The sequence below is a fragment of the Dunckerocampus dactyliophorus genome, chromosome 21, assembly GCF_027744805.1.
Source record: "Dunckerocampus dactyliophorus isolate RoL2022-P2 chromosome 21, RoL_Ddac_1.1, whole genome shotgun sequence".
NCBI lineage: Eukaryota > Metazoa > Chordata > Actinopteri > Syngnathiformes > Syngnathidae > Dunckerocampus > Dunckerocampus dactyliophorus.
This window is the reverse complement of record NC_072839.1, coordinates 14,496,521-14,518,141: the sequence shown is the minus strand read 5'-3', so window position 1 is coordinate 14,518,141 and position 21,621 is coordinate 14,496,521. Positions and strand designations below refer to the sequence as shown.

Here is a 21,621-nt window from a genome sequence, read left to right as displayed (position 1 = left end):
TTTAAAGCGCATGCAGCGCTATATAAAGCTGCTCAATGCTGACCACTTATGATACTTTGAATGCAGCTACAGCCATCTTGTGGACTACATTGTCTTTTATGAACAGGTTGGCATACTAGAAAACACAGCAGCAATCGAACCAATGTTGTAATCGTGGTAAGGAGTGCTCAGCCTAGCATTAATACAGCTGATGAGTTCACTACTCTACAGTGGAGTAGCAACATTTTAAAGTGCAAGCAGAGGTGTATAAAGCTGCTGGATGCTGATCAGTCATGCTCCGTCAAATGCGGCTACTGTCATCTTGTGGACCAGATTGTAATTTATCAAGAGGCATACTGAACAACACAGCAGCAACAGAACCAATGTTGCAATAGCGGTAAGTGGCAAACTGCTCAACTTAGCATGAATACCTCCTAGTAAACAAAAGTACAGCAAAGTGTAACACGCATGACTCTAGCTCGCAACATTTTAAAGCGCGCGTAGAGGTAGATGAATGCTGGATGTTGACCACTCTTGATACTTCAAGTGGATGCTGACTGCTTATGATACTTCACATGCAGCTACTGCCGTCTTGTGGAGCGCACTGTAATTTATCAACACGTATACTGAATGTCAGAGCAGCAACAGAACCAATGTTGTAATAGCTGTAAGGAGTACACTGCTGCGCCTAGCATTAATAACGCTGATGAGTTCATTGTAAACAGTACGGCAAGTATAACATGCATGAGTTTCACACCAATAGTGGAGTAGCAACATTTTAAAGAGGATGCAGAGGTAAATAAAGCTGCTGGATGTTGACCACTCATGATACTTCAAATCTTGTGGCGTTTATAAAAAAAAAATTATCAGGAGGTTGCCTACAGCCACAGCTGCGCTAATTAGAGAGTAGTTTAGATCACATGGTTTTGCAATTGCAATTTTGTTGGAAATGAATGTACACTTACGCTTACGCTTTCAATTTGGAGTTGTTCCGCCCCGCTTTTGCAGCTAAAACAGCTTCTGGGGAGACTTTCGGCACAGTTCGTCCAGGTTCTTCCACACCAAACTCCTCCAAGCGTGAACACATTCATCCAGGAGTTGAGATTCAGGGGCAGCCTGGCAGCCCTGAGGATATGACAGGAGGCCATTTTGAGTGGCATCAACACCATGTGACCGCCTCAAAGACAGGAAGATTAATGAGACGCTGAACTTTCTCGGCATCCTCGATGAAGAAAGCATTCAAGCTGCTCGGTGGCACACAAACGGCCCAAAACTCGAAAGCAGGGCCCGGTCTTTCTTCTCCCATCATTAAGTGAAGTGGATTTGTAATTAGCGCCCGAGGAAGATCATCTCCTCCCTGAGTGGCTCACCATATTTGATCTACTGAGTGGCTGGGCTGGTACAAAAGAAATAAGAGCCACTTGTCTCAGCCGGGTGGAGATAAACATGAAGGTGGGAGGCGAGGTCCTCTCTCTGCGGGAAGGGACGCTTCCACCTCTCGCTACCTTTGTTTGCCTTCCTTTCTAGGATGGATCCGCCTGTTTCGGCAGAAAATCACTTCCTGCAGGGACATCTTTGTGTGAGTCTTAAACAAAACAGTTGGCAAACATAAACAAGCTCACGTAAAAACACAAAGTAGTACTGGAAAGATCCACCTAATCATCACACAGCCCATTGTGGTGTATTGAATGAACATTTAAGCTTTAGCATATTTAAATACGCCACATTTAACTAACTTTAACCAGCCTGAACGGCTATGTTTTTAAACGTCATTATTATACACTTGATTAAAAGTTATAGGATACTGTTTTTCAAAGTTAAACATCAATTTGTAACGACACAACATTACACACGACTGAACTCGAAGCAAATATTAGGTAGCTCGCTAAAATAGCTCTAAAGAATAACTTTAACTACCCTGCGCTAGTTATGTTTTTTCTTATTTCATGAACACAAGCTTGTTTAAAACCGCAGAGCCACTGTTTTGCGCTGTTAAGCATCAGTTTGTTGCAACACATCAGTATACACAAGTGAACTAGGAGCAAATATTAGTTCACTCGATAAAATAGCCCAGAAAGCTAACCTTAAATAGCCTTCACTAGCTATATTTTTATTATTTCATTAGAATATGCTTGTTTAAAAGCGGAAAGCCACTGTTTTTCTACGTTACAACACACACAAGGGTAAATTAAAATTAAATGGACATTTTACAAACTTGCCTTATTTATTTATTATTTATTATTATGTATCATTAGTCCAAAAAAAAATGTGTTTTTTTCTCCTAAGATGCTCACATAAAGAGTGTGGGTGCTTTTGCTTGTTACCTCGGCTCTCCTTTCTCAAGTTGGGGGCCTTGCAGAGCCCCCGAGTGGGACTGTAACCCACATAAAAGCTTATTGATCCAAAGCCAGGGAGCTAAATGAGATTGTTGGACAGGTTACCTATGCAGAGGAGTGAGCTCCCCTCCTTCCTTCCTTCCTTCCTTCCAACAGCAAATATTAGCGCTGCAGGAGCCAGGAGCCTGGAGCAGAGCCTGAGATAATGGGATATTTTGCTTGATCCAGACAGGTGAGACCACGAAGCACAATCCCGCTGAGACTCCAAAAACAAGACTCATCTGCCGCTCGGCCCACTTCACACCCACTGCAGACAAAACCACACTTGTTTGTGCGCCTTTGAAAAGATAATGGCGCAGAGAAATGGAATGATCAGAGTGTCTGGGAATGTCCGATGTCTTTATCGGGCTGTGGGCGGAATTTGGTTTGAGTGGGAAATTTTTTAAAAGCGTCTTGTTCTTGAATACTGCGGCATGGCAGCCGACAGAGAAGACGAAAAAACCAAGCAGAAGACTAATGGCGGGAGTGTTATTTACATGCAAAAAGAAGGAATATTGATCCTGGAGGTCAGAGAGAGAGGGGAGATAATGATCAGCTTTATCAACTCGTCAATATTTTCTACAGGAGGGGAGAAACTGTGTCATAAAACACAACATGAATATATGAATAGATGAATATTGATGTCTGTTTCCTCGATTTAAAGCGAGTTTCACACTTGGTGCATTTCTTGGTGAGGTTGGCCGTCATCCCAAACCCTGGTGTGTGCCAAAGAAGCGGGCCGAGATGGTTTGAGAGAAGGGTTTTGGCCCGCTTGGGACGGTTCACTAGACGCACCAGTGTAAAAAAGCATGCAGAAATGATCAATCAATCAATCATATCCCAGCTGGAACTCTAGCAGGGCCTCCACCTCGGGCCGACCCGTTTGTGGTCCTGCTCTGGCACCGCGAGGAGTTCCGAGACGCCCGCTGCCGCAGGTTCTGGGAAATGGATCTGTGGAGGTTCTTCATGGAGGAGCTGGAGGCCATGGTGACCACCCAAGAGTGACGGAGGGCTTGGTCGGCGGTCGGGCGACGGGCCGGATCCGGTTCCAGCAAACCTCGGATGAAATCCTTGGCAAGCTTGGACACAGACGGCCAAGGCTGTGGAATAACAGCATGAAGATGAGATCAGATAAATAAGGCCGATCAACTTCACTTCACTGCTATTTTTTTTCCCAGTTTTGCTGTTTTTTTTAATTTTCCTCCTAAAATGATGTTACTTTTCCTTACAATATTACATTATTCTAAAATTACCCTTTTTTGGACGAACTTTTTCCTGTTAATATTTTGACTTTATTGTTTTAAAATGATTGATTTTTGCTGTTTTTTTAAAAGTTTTGTTGTTAAATTGAGTGGGACACTAAACCCCCCCCAGCCGCAAACAGGCTGCAAATGGCCCCTGGGCCGCACTTTGGACACCGCCGCTGTAAGCCCTGGAATGCTTGACGTTTTCAAAGCCCGAAATTGAGTGCATCTTATTTGAAAAAGTTGTATTTTTCGCACAAAGTCGGACGAACAGTGGGGGCTCCAGTCCTCTAGGTGGGAGTAATGTGTGTTTTTAGTAATCCCGCTAACCCTTGTACTTGGCAGAGGCAATAAAAGAAACAATGCCCGATTTGAGCTATTCTACGCCCTTTATCCACTGTAACGGCGTCATGGATGATCACACACACAAACATTAGCAATGCTAGCTAGCGTAACCATGTGATGCTAAAGTGCTAACATTACAGTCACAGTTTAACAGCAATGTCATGCAAGGTTTGCGTATTTGCTGAAAAAAAACAATTTTTTTTAATTTTAAGATGTGTAGGGAAGCCTGGGGAAAGCTTTCCTTTTTGGTGCTCATGTTACTGTTAGCACATCATTAAAAAGTCACTTTTTGCATACTTAAACCACAAAGTACAAGCCACCTCCTCGTGTGTTTAGTCAAAAGTACCGCAAGTACGCACCTGGGCGGCCATCTTGGCGCCAAGAGCCGCTTATAGGTAAGCCGTGATAAAGCCACGTAGTCGAGGCTCAGACTGAAAGACCCTTCAAAGCCGCTTGAAGCTTTTCATTCAAATAAAGCAATAAAAGTGAGATCCCGGCTGCTCGGCGGGCCTAACGAGCAGAACTAAACCCAAAGGAAGCCTAAATGTCAGCGGGCAAAGCCGAACTAATGGAAAGCCTCAGAGGCGGGACCACACGGCTAACACGTCTGTGTTTATTCTAGCTAGCCTGACAACAAAGCCTGGCTGGGATCTACCACAAAAAAAAAGGTAAAGAATTCCTCTCATCGTGACCCCGGCTGACATTCCGCCATCTGCTTTGATGCCGTGACATCCATCCAGCGAGAGAGCAGACGCCATTATCATAATTCAGCAACCTTAAATTATGAATCACCGCTTTGCTGCGCCGTCGTACGCGCGACACCGAGAACGGCCGCCTCAGGAAAGCCGTGACCTTTGGAGCTTCCCGCTTATTTGGATTGATGCCTTCACACAAAATACCACAAACACGCAACATCTCAATATCTACTCACAACAAAAGCTGCTTCTTCTTCTTCTCATCCTCAGAATGCTTTGTCTTTGGGGAGGTCTCACTCTCCTTTGAAATACTCAAACTTGTTTTATATACAAATTGCTGAAAACTCAAAGGTCATGCTCCTGTCATATAGAAGATCTTTGACTACCATTTTTACAGTAGATCCTTAACACCAAAGCTCATTTGTCGTATAAAGGATCTTTGACTGGAGTTTCTGTAGCAGATTCCAAAAAACAGCAAATGTTTCCTGTAATATATGGAGGATCTTTGATTAGCGTTTTTGCACTAGATTCCTAAAAACAGCAGATTTCTCCTGTCATATAGAGGATCTTTGATGAGTGTTTTTGCAGTATTTCCTTAAAAACAACACAGCACTCCTCTCATATAGAGGATCTATGATTAGGATTTTTGCAGTAGGTTACTAAAATCAGCAGATCGCTCCTGTCATACGGAGAACCCCTGTCTTGTATTATGCAGGAGATTCCGAAAAAGAGCACGTTTTTGCTGTCATATAGAGGATCTTTGACTAGGGTTTTTTGCAGTAGTTCCTTAAAAACAGCACAACGCTCTTATCATATAGAAGATCTATGAATAGCATTTTTGCAGCAGGTGCCTAAAAACAGCAGAGCACTCCTGTCATGTAGAGGATCTCTGACCAGCGTTTTTGCAATACATTTTTCAAAACAGCAATTGTTTCCTGTTATAGAGAATCTTTGACCCGTGTTTTTGCAGTAGTTTCCTAAAAACAGCATCGTAAAGAACTTTGGATGTCTGTCATATTCAGTATCTTTGGCTGTTGTTTTTGCACTGCATTCCTAAAAACAACAGAATGCTTCTGACAGATAGAGGATCTTATATGATCGTTTTTGCACTACATTCCTAAAAACAGTCCAGTTCTCTTGTCATATAGAGGATCTTTGATGAGAGTTTTTGCAGTACATCTTAAAAACAGCAAAGTGCTCTTGTCATATTGAAGATATTTGTTTTTGCTGTAGGTCCTCAAAAACAGCAGAGCAGTAGTGTCATATTAAGGATCTTTGCTTTTTTAAGGACCTCTGTGCAGTATGACAGGGACGCTCTGCTCTTTTTGAGGCTCTACTGCAAAAAGGCTGGTCAGAGCGCTCCTGTGATGCAGAGGATCTTGGGAAGAGGATCTTGCAGTCGACCTTTAAAAACAGCCGAGTGCTCGTTCATCCTTTATTCCGTCAAATTCTGTGTGAGCAGCTCCAGCGGCATCCTTGACGGGGAGGATGGGAAGACGTTCTACAGCCAGCTGGAGGAAAAGAGGCGGGGAGCAAACGTTGGCGTCTCGTCCGCGGACAAAGACGAGTGTTGTTCCGCTGGAAGCGAGCCACCTGCGGGAAGGTTATCTCCTGGCTTTCTTTCCCAACGCTCTTCCGTCCAAGTAAACAAAGGCTTTATTGTGTTTGGAAGCGAGGAGTGGGTGTAATAGATCAAGAAGGAGAGAGGAGCGCCGATAAGGCATCAGCACTCAGGAACCCTTCAGGGCCCGTTTGCTTCATTAAGCTACATCTTGTTAAGGAGTGAATAAGGAGCATCGGACTTTCATCCTGTTTGTGATCCATCCTCACCTGACCGGCATGCTAACCATTGAAGACCGAGACAAAAGCGGCCTCGTGAAGCCCCTACGTTTCTACAAACATCTACTTTCACATCTGTGATCTGGTGCTTGCGTGCCGAGTGGGCGTCCAGTCGCACGCATCAGGACACGAGACTGCAGGGACGTGTGCACGTACAGTCATGCAGGACGTGAGCTTCATCAAGATGTGGAGAAAATACACTATGGAGGATTTTAGGCAGCCAATTTCCATGAATTAATTCATTTATAAATTAATATCATATAAAATTATTATTTCTATATATTTTTTTTATTATTGAACTTAGAAAAGCCTTAGAGTCGATCTGTAAAAAAATAATAAAAAATAAATCAATTAAAAAATAAAAATGAATACAAAATACAAGAAAATAAACAATTAATTTAATAAATACAATAAAAATATATATATATATTGATTTAGCAGCATTTGTAGTGGACTCAAAGACACTGATACTTGGTGCAACCGAAAAATAAATCAATATAATAAACCCATACATACATTCAATATTAAATAAACCAGTAAAGCAAGATACAATTATTTGGTAAAAATATCTTTTAAAAGAAAAAGGTAGTGTTGATAGTGGGCATAAAGATACAGCTAAATAAAAACACACACCGAATGCAGTCCCTGATCAAACAGTAAAACAAGAACAAATCAACTAATACATGAAAAATGATCCAAAATAATAATGAGTGATTATTTTTAAAAATCCATGAAGTGATGTATTTCTTTCATCGTTTTGTTATATTAATACTGGAATGAAAAATGAGATATAATTGACAATAATATATTAAAAACCCTTCAAAGAGAACTGCAACTGAAATCCCAAATGAAACAGTTACATTCAAATAGTCGCCGGACGACGCCTAACTTCTAATTCAGATGCACGCTTGCTGACCTCGAAGAATGCCTAATTCACCTTGAAATGGTGTGCTTGGTGACAAAAAAAGCGTCCTTGAAATACTTTCAGCACATAACAGGTCTAAAGAGTCAGGAAGGGGAAAAAGGGGGGTTGGGGGCTGCTGTTCATCGGCTCGCAGCTAAACTTCCTTAATGTAAACATCAATACAGGATGCAGGACAGATTGTGCTGTCATGTACAACACACACACACACACACACACACACACACACACACACACATGCTTAGGTATATAGCGTAGTGGTTATGTTCACGCGGTGTTCACTAGGGGGCAGGCTGGCCTCACCTTTTTTCCCCTCCCCCCCCCACCCCCCACGCTGCCTTGCTGCTGCAGATGTTTGGGTTGGGTCAAGAAAGTGTGCAGTGGGTGGGGAGGGGTTGTGTCAGAGATTTCCATCACATGCACAAGAGACAAGGAACCTGGATTCCGGCCGATGTGTGGATTGAGCGATAAGGTGCGAAAAAGCCCCCCAAGGCTACACACACACACACACACACACACGCACGCACGCACACACCCTGCATCTCTGACTCCTCCGCACTGTTGGGTAAACACATCAGTGTGACACCGTGTGTCCCCGGGACAATGGCGGTAGCACCTAGGAGGAGTGTGTGTTGGGTGGGTGGTGTGGGGGGGTGTAATGCGTGTGATTTTGTACATTAATGGTCTCGAGCTTCTGAGGCTATGGCCGCTGAGTCACCTTCATCTTAGTGCTGAACACCCCAAACCCCCACACGCGACACACTTTCTGCAGTCAGGTGGGCGTAACGAGGTGGTTAGCCAATTAGAAAGGGGGTGGAGACTCGCACAACTGCTGATGGACGCATGATCCATCCACGCATAATAGAGACGTAGCCGGTTTTGTTTGGAAACTCCCGGGAAGTCACCACAACTCCTACTTCTACTCCCGAACCGCGGCGTGCAAAAGCCTGAAAATTTGCCAAAACGTGCACCTCCACTGTGTTGCCCGTGCTATTATTTTTCGGACAAATACGCCACATGGTGGCGCTGTTATTAAACCCCAAAAGCGAGACTGACTTGACTTGAGCGCTCTACACAACACCCCACTCTAACTTTAGGGTATTTAGCTCTTGTGCCACCGAATTTGGTGCACACTTTTAGGGGACTGACAAGCACGTGTGTTTTAAATTTGAGCAAGATTGAATGAAAAACATGGCTGCCATTAAGCAAAACGTCTTTGCACAGGGGGCACCACACAGCTCTTGATAGAAGTAAAAAAAAAAAAATCAACACGCTTATGCATGAGTGAGTCCTAAATATATAAATATTCACCATGACACTCAAATTTCGGGAGTTTTCGGGTATGCTAACGCCCCAAGTTTTCATCTGTCATTAGTTGTGGTGGATGCTGTTCCATTTCAGTCCTGTAGGTGGTGGTAATGCACATTGTCAAATGCTTGACGACTGCCAAAACAAGGCAAGGAGGTCAAAGTCATGTGTCGTCTAATATTCTTGGGTCTCCTAAAGAAAAGAGTGTTTTTTGAGTCGTGCTGCTCACGGAATATGTAGTAGTTAAAAAATGTATTTTCCTGCTGAACCAGGTGGCAGACTGACCTAACATAGCATATTTATGTTCGTTTTTTTCTGCTGCTTCAACGTGCTCACTAGATTTTTCAATTTACGCTCACTGGCTGAGAAGTGCTGCGAGTCTTTGCTCTACCGCTGCTGCTGCTTGTGGGAATTCTCTTAACGGCTAAGGTGTGACCAACGCCACCCAAGGAAGTAACAGCAGCGGATGGGCCGCTCGCTTACTGCTGAATGTGAGCAAAGGTGTGACTCTGGGGAACCAGAAATGAGAACTACAGATCAATTTAGAGACGTCTAGAAAATGCAAGAACACTGATTCTCAAACAGTGGTGCACATACCGCTGGTGGTACGTGGGATCCATCTGGTGGTACTCAGGATTCGAGCCCCGAGGGGAACGTGGGGCCGGCTGAACCCGGCGGGTTACACTTGCAAAGCGAAAAAATTTTGAGTTGAGAAACTCGAAGACTTACCTCTCCATGGAAGCTGCATTTCCCTCTGAGAATGGACCGGTAGAGTCGACTGCGGGAGTCGTCCTCAAAGGGCATGGACCCGCTCAGCACGATGTAGGCGATCACCCCCAAAGCCCACATGTCCACCGCGCAGGAATAGGGTCTCCTCAGCACAACTTCCGGGGCCATGTACTCTGGGGTTCCACATGTGGTTCTTAAGGACCAGGTGCTGCTTCCCCCGGTACCACATGGCGCCTCGGACCCGCTAAAAGTAGCCAATCCAAAGTCAGTCACCAACAGGCGGGAGTCTGCGCCCGGGTGGTAGTAAAGAACATTCTCAGGCTTCAGGTCTCTGTGAGTGATACCCAGAGAATGGAGGTAGCCCACCCCAGCAAGTACCATCTGCAGGGCCCGGGTGGCGTCCTGCTCAGTGTAGTGCCCTCTGCTGACCACGCGGTCCAACAGCTCACCACCGGTGGCCAACTCCAGCACCATGTAGACCCGTCGCTGCCCCTGGAAGACCTCGACCAGCCGGATCACGTTGTCGTGGTTGACCCGCCGCAGCACCGCCAGCTCGGCCGCGCACACCTCTCGCGCCTGGGGGGCCTCCACCTCCATCAGCTTTATGGCGAATGGGCGGCGGCTGGCCCTGTGCTCGGCCCGCACCACCCGGCTGAAGCTGCCGCGCCCAATCAGGGCCTTGATGTCGTATCTGTCTAGGCAGAATGGGAACGCCGGTGAGTCATTGGAGTGTGACTCAGCATCTGGAATCACATCTGCATCACGTTGGGAGTCTCGTTGCGGAAATGATGGGGGAAATTCTCACAGATGATGACATTCCTTGTTGGTTAAAGGTCCGCTATTATGTTAGAGTGACTATGTAATCATGTTCTAACCCAGGATAGATGGATGCTTCCCTCTTCAGAGGGACTTTTCCCTGGACTCTGTTGCCAAGAACAAATAACATTGATTTGTCTTGAGTTAAAAATCCCGTAATGCAAAAGTGACGCCACTTTTCAAGTTCCTTGTGAAGTTCTGGGTTTTCATGACGCCATGAACAAAAAACATCCTTCCGCAGGCTTCGCTACAGGTCTTAACATAAAGCCCAGAGCTAGGCCAGCTGTCCGTCAGTCAGCCACAGTCGTGGGAGCTGCAAGTCTGATCGTTTTGTTATTCTTCAGCAAATAAGCTAACCTAGCATGATGTTGTTGCTGTTAACATGTGAGCGTAATGTTAGCACTTTAGCATCTGTCGGCAACACGGCTCGTTTGCATTAAAGCTCCAGACACACAAGAAGGCTGTGTATTTTGCAGAGTTGTGTTGGTGACTCTTAAATAGGCACATTTTTCTGCCAAATGTGGTGCATTTCCAGACGTACGTTCAAGCCCCACACATGAGCAACCTGCCATGAGCTGATAACGTCTTACAAGCCGATATTTGTCCTTATAAAGGCTTCAGTGTGCTAACCAACGGCGAAACATACTGTTAAATGTTGCTGGGAGCTGATTGAGTGGAATTGAGTGTCTATTTTTACACACACAATATTGCTTGTTTAGAAGCCACAATTATCCACCTTCACCATCAGTCCTGGCTGAGTGAAACGTTAGACGCGTTCCGCTCAACAGGTGGTTAGCTTTATGTTTCAGTGTTTTGATGATGAAGACAATAATTAGACGGGTGAGGGAAGACACGCAATTAGCTGTTTTTGTGCCACTTGGGAATGTTGGCATGGAATGGAAAATCGATCAAACAGGAAAGTGCTGAAATAAGTCAGCTGGATGCACTCTGAATCTTCACAACTGCTTGAAACGGAATCGTTGGAGGCAACCCAGCCATCGTGTTCTCGCTCGCAACTGGACTGTTCTGGTTGTCTGAGGAGACGCTTCATCCAGGCAGTTTGTTAAGAATGGAATATTTTCCACTCTGTTTGGGATGTTTGGGTACTGCAACGTATTTTTGCTTGTTCACGGCAGACAGCGCAAATAAATTTACACGAAAAAAGTCATAATATTACGAGGATAAGGTCGTAAATTTACAAGAATAAACTCGTAAATTCCAGAGAAAAAAGTTGTATATTTACGAAAATAAAGGCGTAATTTTACGAGAAGAAAGTCGTAAATTCACAACAAAAAAAATTGTAAATTTATGAGAATAAAGTTATTCATTTACGAGAATAAAGGCTGAACTTTACAAGAAAAAAGTTGTAATGTTATGAGAATAAAGTCGTAAATTCGCAAGAATAAAGTCCTAAACGTACGAGGAAAAAGTCGTAATATTACGAGAATAAAGTCGTAAATTTACGAGAATAAAGTTGTAATATTGCATCAGTCATTGTGTCATTTATTCTCATAAATTTACAACTTTATTCTCGAAATCTCTTTTGTTTTTTCAAAATGGCGCTAATGCTACGTGGTATAACAGCAACATTATGCTAAGTTAGCAAATTCACAAAGGAAAACCAACATGATCAAACTAACGGCAAACTGACTGACGGATAGGAGGCAGAACTTCATTTTAAGATGAGTAGTGAAGCCTGACGCTGAGTAAAGCAAAGAAGTGAGGGATATGATATTCGTATTACGAGTATTACAGTTAGAACATCATTAAAAAGTCCTTTTTGCATAATAGGGGACTTTTCAACACAGTAATAATTCTTTTCAATAAATATTCCTACCTGGCTGTGAGGCGTGCGTCAAACGTATCTTTGTATGTCTCAGAGTTCACCGGCTGCCGCCGCTCTGATGGCAGCTTCTTTCCTTTTGCGGAAAACCAGTGGCCCTTCTCCACCGTCTTCTTCGGGTCCTCGTCCCCGCCAGGGCGGTCACGCGGCGCTCTGCTGAAGGCCACCAGCGACTGCACGATGCTCACGTAGCCCTTGGGCAGCGCCTTGCCGCTCCCGCAACCCATGGCCGGAGTGGAGGGGAAGCTCTGGAACGCTCGCCTGCAAGACCAAAGTGTGACCAGGTGTGCTCAGCCCCGCCCACTGAGGAGGCGATGAAACGGTCCCACAAACAGACGGGGGTTTAGAAGTCATTGTCAGTGCACAGGTGGGTTGAGGAGCACAATGGATCGCCACACTTTAGTTTTGGCACCTACTGTGTATGAATTACCCGAAATGTAGTCGAGCAATGCATCCAAATAGTCCTAACACTGTGACGCACACTGTTTAATATTGAGCTTATTGTCCCAGTTACACTCATTCATGCGTTTGTTTTTTATGTTTTTACATTGTCACTTTTTGCTGACTTTATTTACAGTTACTCGTTTTAATGTGAAGCTTAAGCTCGAGGTCTAACAAAAGGTGTTTCATAAAGATAAAGACATTTTAGAGTGCAGTTTTATTGCCATTGGAGTGTATTAACTATGCTTTTTAACGATAACTTCTCAATGCAAGCTAGCATTGCGCTTTAATAGTGATCACTAATTTGCAGTTTAGCACATTTCTGGGTGTTGGGCAGGCTTCTACTTCTGAACCTCAGCACGCAAAAGGGTGAAGCTTTGTCACAACATGCACCCCGACCGTGCTTCCCGTGCTGTTATTTTTATGACAAACTTTCATGGCTTGAAATTACTCACACATCTCTACAAAAACACCCCACTCCAACTTTAGGCTCTTTTGCAGAATCATTCCCAAATTTGGTGCACGTCTTTACGAGACTGACGAGCACACGAATGTAAAAGTTGAGCAAGATCGGTTGCTGGAAATGTAAACCTGAGCATTCCCTAGAATGCACTTCCTAGACTGTTGTTGACATGAAGATTGCCTCACCTTTTTTCTTCCCTTCAGCAGCACGACTTGGGAGCTTTTTAAGGCAAACAGCACATTGCTTCAATATTTTATTTATCTGCAACTTGTTTGTGCTGCAGACACCCGAGTGGCCGCGCAGTCACATGTTGCAGGGTTTTGTTTTTATGCAGCGTTTGCCGCATGAAGCGCAAAAACACAAATATTTACTTCCTAAATCAAGGATGTGCGGGGCCATTTGCGGCCTGATACTGAGAGAAAAAAGTTGTAATCAAAGAAGAAAAAAGAAAAAGGCATACCGGTAGTTAAAAAAAGCAGCTGTGATTTTTACGAGAATGAGAATAAAGTCAAAATATTGAGAGAAAAATGTCGTGTTTCTCACAAGAAAATAGTCTCAATTTGATGAGAATAAGCTTGTAATATTATGAGGAAAAATAATCTTCATAGTGCTGAAATATTCAAGAAAAAATATGTAAGTCATAATTTTATGAGAAACAAACAAAACAAAATGAAGGTTTAATATTTGGAAAATTTGGTTGACAAGTTATAATATGGAAATAAACTTTGGGGCGGGCCCTTTGTGTCCCCATGCAGGCCCATAATCACCAGACAAACGCTCAATGTCTTATGGGCGCTGGTTGCTCGGCCCCGCCCACGTTTTGCTTGATGGCGGCCATGTTCTACCAACAATCTTGCTGAAATTTGACACACATGCGCTTGTCGGTCCCCTAAAGGTGTGTGCCACATTTGGCGGTGAAATGGCGTAACACTTTCAAGTAACAATGGGTGTTTTGTAGAGACGCGTGAGACATTTCACGTCACAGTGTTGAATAACAGCGCCACCGTGTGGTGTAGCCGTCAGAGAAATAATAGCACAGGCAACACAGTAGGTGTGCACGTTTCGACCCATTTTCACCATTTTGTGCGGAGCGGTTCAGGAGCAGAAGCGTCGGGTTACACAAACAGTAGTGGCGTCCTTATCATTCTGAGTGCAATAGAAGCACATTTGAACTTGCTGGTATGGTTGCACTCAAACGCCAGCGTGATGACGCCCTAATGAACACCTTGCCAGTGATTATAGCAGCCGCAACATGACATTATCACAACATGACGGTTAGAGAGCAGCGGTGACGCTGAGAACACGATGATTGTGTGATTGAAAGTCATCTTTGTAAAGGTAGAGTTACGTGTTGGAATGTGCAAGCGGTCTGTCCTAAATAGTCTTTTATTTCCTCAGAGAAGCTTGCTGCTCTCACTCTCTCACACACACACACACACACACACACACACACACACACACGCACACACACAGACATACATACACAGATGCGGGGGGGGGGGGTAAAGGCATCACATCAGCACTGAGGTGGTAAATCGCCCTTCAGAAGACCTCCTCGGGGGAGTCAGCAGTTCAGCGCCTATCGAGCGTCTATCTGATTACTAAGAGGCTGTCCTCCGTTATAAATGAAGCCACAACATGCGCCCGTGGCGCCTGCGCCCCGACGGCAGCGGCGGCGGTGGACACGTTTAAGAGGCCCAACGGCGGACAGGGCGCCACCCACCCGTCAGTTGCTTCATTATGATTTCATCAGCCTTGATTGTTTTGTTTGTTTGCGTTCCTGTCGACAGTTGTGGCTATTTTGTGCAACGGCGCACAAAGCCAGGCTCTGAAAAGCGTGCTTGGAGGAGTTTGGTGTGGAAGAGCAAGTGTTTTGACATATATAAATATTTCATACTGGTAGCTATTCTTCTCAGGATGTTATCTTACGTTGTGCTGAGCATACATTCCTCAGTGACATCCTAAATGTAGTTTTCTTATTATTGAAGAGATTTGGGTGATATAGTGTAGTGTACACGTTGTAGAATAACAACTAAAGTAAGGCGTACAGAAGAAGACATTTGCATGTATGCTCACCCTTTTTAATCCCTGGACCAATCTGGTCCCATTTGACTCCCATAAGAAGCACATTCTGTAATCCTGAGGTATTGTACTACTCTCCTCATCTGAGCCTCCCCCGCCCACGACCGGACCAAAGACAGCTTCGCCAGCAGCAAACAAAAAAACAGGCTTTGCTGCACATCTTAAAACGCAGCCCGGACCTTTGCCAACTATCCATCACAAGGTCTTATTGACGTATTATTTTTATTAAAAAGAATGAAAATATGAAGAATGATATATTATTTTATTTTGTTATTATTTATTTTAATTGGATTTTTGGGATTGAAAATGCCAACTATCTGTTGGTATTTTGATTTCATTCATTTCATTAAAAAGAAAACATTTCGCCCACACAAGGCAGCAGTTGTAATATTTATTTTATTTTTTCTTTTATTATGTATTTATTTATTATGACATAATTGTTACTATTTATTTATTTATTATTATTATTATTTATTATATTTTATTATGTTATTCTACTCATTATATTATTAAAATGTATTATTCTATTATTACTAATAATAATAATCATCATCATTTTCAATTTTAATTACTTTTTTTGATTGAAAATGCCAACTATCTGTCAGAGAGTTTCATTTAATAATTAAAAAAAATCCCAATTTAGCCCACACAAGGCAGCAGTTTTAATATTTCTTTTCTTTTCTTTTGTTTATTGTGACTTAATCATTGCTATTCATGTATTTATTATTATTTATTATTACAGGTATTATATTTTATTATATTTTATTTTTTATTATTCTATTATTACAATTTATTATTATTTTTTCTAATAATGAAAATCTAACTGCTATATAATTTTCAATTTTAATTACTTTTTTTGATTGAAAATGCCAACTATCTGTCAGAGGGTTTCATTTAATAAAATCTCAATATATATATATAGATAGATATTTTTTTTTAATTATGGCTATACCTTCTATTATTATCTTTTTTTTGAGTTCTTACTTAATTGTTATTATTTATTATTACATTTATTATATTATTATTAATAATAATAATAATGAAAAATGAATATTTTTCCATTTTAATGACTTTTTGGATGAAATGAGATGATAACAGAACATATAAATGGAATGTATTTGAACTCTAACATCGACCGTAATGAAAATACATGGCATATTGTGGTTAAATGAGAACAAATGAAAAAGCTGTATTACTTTGCTTTTGATTTGATAAGCTCCTCTCTGCTGAAACAAGAGAAATGTGCCCGGAAAGATGATGTATTGCATCTGTTGCTGGAGCTTTTCAATTATTTAGCGAGCCGGTGGCACAAAGAGAAGTGACGTGAGTGTAATATCTGGAACACATCCGTCACCGCGTGAGAGTTCAAGGCAGCCGGCAGGAGAAGGTCTGACACGAGGACACGAGCGCCGGGTTTGCACGTCTCGTGGTTTGGGGGTTTAGGAGTTGTTAGCGCTTGTTAGCGTGCCGAGCCTCTTAGTGTGCACTTTGACTTCATTCATCTTTAACCTGCCGGCCATCACTCATTCACCAACACTCAGCTCATCAGGACTAATGAATTCATTGCAAGTGACCATCATCCTTTTATTCCTTTTAATCCTTTTTACAGAGATGAAATTGGTCAAGTAAATTTACAAGACAAAGAGTCGTAAATTGACAAGAATAAAGTCGTATATTTACGAGAAAAAAACGTCGTAAATTTATGACAAAGAAGTCACACATTTACGAGAATAAAGTTGGAAATTTACTTGCATAAAAGTCGTAAATTCATTTATTCATAAAAGTGCAATAAAAATGAAATATATACTTTTTTTCACTTTTTTCGCATCACGTTTTCAACAACTTCTTCATATAGTTTTTAAAAATTTGTATTTTGGTATTTTTAAAAATGTTTTCATCCCCTTTTTGGCATAAGAGCCCCTGATTTTTTTTCAAAGGCAAAACTGCAAAATATGCGAAAGTAATAAGCACTGATTTAAAAAACATACCGTACACGTTTTACCCTTAGGCCCCAAAAGAGCCCTACACATAAAAATGCAATAAAACTGATATACAGTCAAACCTGTCTTAGCGGCCACCTGTATAGAATGGCCACCTGCCTATAGCGGCCACTGAAAAATCCCCCACAGCAAATTTACATGTTATAGACCCTGTGTATAGCAATCACCTGTCCAACGCGGCCAGCAGCCACCCATTTTGTCTCCCTTGGTCAATATCTGACCGCATATAGCGGCCAAATTACCGACTCAAGTAGAAGCTTCATGCACGAAAAAGTTTTGGTTTTTCAATCAATGAAGCCGTCGTGTGTAGACTTTAATTACTGAGTCCTAGCTCAGTCACAATCATTCACAAGATCCACACAAACTGTCAGTTGTTCCACATAAAAAAGCCGTCTTCTTTTGAGCTTGCTATTTCCTGGTCAAACATGTAACTTTAAGAGCATTTGCACCAAAACATTACCGCAAAGTAGGCTGGGAACAGGACGTGCTCCCAGCGACGCTACAATACAATACAATACTCCACTCCATGCACGCTAAACACGCTAGCATGCACGCTATCGTATGTTGAACTGAGTTCGGTTGTACTTAATTGAAGTATTTTAGAATGTACTCGTGTTATTTTTGATCAATCCTCATCCACAAATCCATCAAAGTCCTCATCTTCTGTATTCGACACAAAAAAAGCTGTCTTCTTTGGCGCTCGCTACTACAGTGTGTTAACGTGTCAGTGTTGTTCAGCTCCGAACCGTAAGTAAGGGCGACCTGACTCCAGCAAAGAAGGAAACTTCTCCTGTTGCTTCTGCCAACTTTATTTTTTTGAACGCGTCCACCAGAGAGCAGCTCAGAACACACACATCTCTCAGCATCGTCTCTCCTTCCTGCTTGCCCACAAGCCAAAGGTTAAACAAGCCCCACTGCATAGCTGTCCAGGCAGTGCCTGTAACACGTGACACCGTTTATTTCCTGGTGTGCACTGGTCAATACTGTAATGCCGCTTATTGTGGGGAAGGAGAGACTCACGTCGCCGATGCACTTTAATGGCTTTATTAACAACGGAGAACACTGCAGGACTTTACATCCACGCCAACATAAACACACTTCCCAACTCTCTCGAAAGTCACAGCGAGCATTGAGCCTAGCTCTCCTGCTCGGGACGCCCACCGTCACTTCCCTTCACTTCCTGATGAACTAAAGCTGCAATGACACTGCCGTATAAAAAGTAAAATATTAAAAACAAGCGTAAGACATTAGTAGCACAGCTTTGTTCTGTGGGTCATGGATAATAACAAGCCTAGTAGTGCTGTACAACTTTTCCCACAGTGCCCTATACTGGTCAACATTATTATTATTTTTTTCTCCCCTTTTTTTCCCTCTACTGATCAACATTCAAACTGGACGCCAACCTGTCTATAGAGGTCACCTGTCTATAGCGGCCACTTTTGCAGTCTCCCTCTAGTGGCCGCTATAGACAAGTTTGACTGTAGTATGTAGTGATGAAAAAGTGATTTCCCCCCCTGCTAAAACATAACCGAGATTAATTGAGATCTATCAGTCTGGAAAAGGTTATAAAGCCACTTGTAAAGCTTTGGGACTCCAGCCAACCACAGTGAGAGCCCTTATCCACAAATGTCCAAAACATGGAAGAGTGGTGAACCTTCCCAGGAGTGGTCGGCCAACCAAAATGACCCCAAGAGCGCAGTGGCGACTCATACAAGAGGTCACAAAAGACCCCACAACAACATCCAAAGAATTGCAGGCCTCACTTGCCTCGGTTAAGGTCAGTGTTCATGACTCCACCATAAGAAAGACACTGGGCAAAAACGGCCTGCATTTTCTCCCTTAATAATAAAAAAGTTTCATTTCAAAACTGCATTTTGTGTTCAGTTGTGCTGTCATTGCCTAATATTTACATTTGTTTGATGAACTGAAACATTGAAGTGTGACAAGCACGCAAAAAAAAAGAGATCATGAAGGCGGCAAACCCTTTTTCCCACACGTGAAATAAGCAGAATGCGATGTTAAAATGGCTTCAAATGCAAATGCTTTGTTTCTTTGAATTGCTCGCATCGCACACACAATCAATCAGGACAACATCAGCGAGTACGCAACCATTTTCGCATTTCCTCACAATGCAGTCCGCCGGCGAGAGAAAAATGGCTGCCCGGGTGAGAATCAATCAGCCGACAGTGCAGACTGTGTGCGTTTGAGTCAAAGGCTTTGTGACGTTCACACGCTAGAATATCAATTCATCTCCAAATTTGAACGCGGCCCACCTTCAAGTGCTTTCGGATAACTTTATTGAGATTACCCCCGGTGACGATGAACTGGAGGTTTAAATGACATCTGAAACGAAGCGATCAATATATCAAAGCTAGTCATGTTTGTTTCGCGTTCGTGTAAGCGTTTGTGCTCATATCGCCGGCCAGGGAAAATAAGGCTGAGGCAAGCGCCGCCGCTCTGCATCTTTAACCCGCAGCTGCGGCGAGGCGATGATGCTTCATCTGATGTCACTGTGAAAGGTGAGACGGTGGCCTTTGGGAGCAGTGGATGAAAGGCAGCAGGTGAAAGGTGACAGCGTGTGTGCATTGGCACTCAGTGTTTCTATGCACGACACTTGATGAGGGCCCGCTTCACTCACTTTCAACTCGTCCGCTGGCTAAGGAAGAGGATGTTTCATGTGGAAAGGACACCGCAGAAGGGTGGACGAGTGAAGAGATGCAAGTTAGCGTGCAAGGTTCGCAATTTGGGTGAGAATACAGTCATACGATCAGGCAAATTTTACATTATTTCAGTGATTTTTATTATGACTTCTTTTAACCAGTACTACAATTCATACATATTTTAAATAATTATTAATTTATTAAGTAATTTAATACAAAGGGGAAAAATACAACATTTCTATCAGGAAATATAGTCATCCAGTCATGCAAATTTTATATTATTTCAGTGATTTAAAAAAAAAACTTTAATAATAAAATAATAACAATAAAAACTTTTTTTTAGCAGTAATTTCACATTTCATGTATTTTTTTAAACAATTATTAATTTACTAAACATTTAAAACAAGAGAAAAAAATGCAATAGGGATAGTGAAAAATAGTCATGAAACTATACAAATCTTACATTATTTCAGTGATTTTTCAAAAGGTTTTTTTAGCACTAATTACACATTTCATAGATATTTTAAACAATTATTAATTTACTAAATATTTAAAACAAGACAAAAAAATATACAATAGCAATAGGAAAGTATAGTCATACAATTATGTAAATTTGACATTATTTCAGTGATTTTTATGATGTTTTTTTTACCAGTACTTATACATTTCATACATATCTTAAACATGTACTGATTAGAAAATAACTGATAAATAGATATACAATTTCAATCAACAAATATTGTAATCCAATTTTACATTCTTTCAGTGATTTATTATTATTTTTTTTTTAAATCAACACATTCATTTCATACCTACTTTAAACAATTATTCATTTACTAAATCATAAAATAACTGGAAAAAAATCTAAAATAAGAGAAGCGAAATAAAGTAATACAATCATGAAAGTTTGAAATTGATTGAAATTATTTTTCGGCATTATTTGACCAACACTTGCATGTTTCATACATATTTTCAACATTTAATCTTTTACGCAATACTTTTTTAAAAAGAGAAAAAAATACAACAAAAGAATAGGGAAATATCGTAATCCAATCATTTCTCATTGATTTTTATGATTTGGCGTCATGACTTGCATGTTTAATAAATTATTTCAAATGATGAATCGTTAAATTTGAATTTAAAATGGGAAAAAAACAAGTACAATACAGCAATCCAATACATTTTGTATTATTTCTATGATTCTTTAAGAACGACACTTGTTGCACACTATCATTCTATATGGTTACACATTGAACCCATCTGAGTTTTTAGCGTTTTTACAAATATTTGACGTATATTGGTTGGTATTTATATTTGCTTTTTTCAATAGAAGCTAACCTATTAACACATTGGATCTACACACACACATTATTTCTGATTTTCAGTGAAAACATTGGAACGTTAATGAAACTATTTGTGAATGTTTGTTTTTCCATGTTGCTCGAGTCCTGTGAGAGTTGTGACCTGTCAGCACTGCCACTCGTCAATCATCCATCATCGGGCGACGGTGACAAGCTTGGCTAATTTGCGTGGACGACATCGGAAGCCTCCTGCATTTAGGGTCTGCTGGCACATCAATCAAAGGCAAACGCTCATTTGTGCTGCGTGACGGGAAGCGTTGAAAGCGACGGTACAGTACGCCGTCCATGAAGTGGTTTTTACTGGGAATCAAGCAAAAGCTGCATCCTCACCAACCGGTGTGTGTGGCTATCAACAGCGTCCGGGAGGGAATGGCACACATAGGCGCGGCACAGGAATGCGGCGTCAGCGCAAGCAGCAACGGCTAACGATGACATCCCTCATCAGCTGACAGTCAGCCTGATTACTAAAGACGCCTGCTTAGCTCGTGGGAAGTATTTGTCAACGCGGGATGGTTACAA

General features: G+C 42.0%; 1 protein-coding gene across 1 annotated transcript; it reads right to left on the bottom strand.

Moving 5' to 3' along the window:
- Positions 1-987: 987 nt before the first annotated feature.
- LOC129174409 (serine/threonine-protein kinase H1-like) lies at positions 988-12,322 on the bottom strand. Its single transcript, XM_054766392.1, has 6 exons — positions 12,090-12,322; positions 9,437-10,127; positions 3,223-3,454; positions 2,421-2,622; positions 1,154-1,223; positions 988-1,104 (listed from the first exon to the last, which is right to left on the bottom strand). The coding sequence occupies exons 1-6, from the start codon at positions 12,320-12,322 to the stop codon at positions 988-990; spliced, it is 1,545 nt and encodes a 514-aa protein (XP_054622367.1).
- Between the last annotated feature and the right edge of the window lie 9,299 nt (positions 12,323-21,621).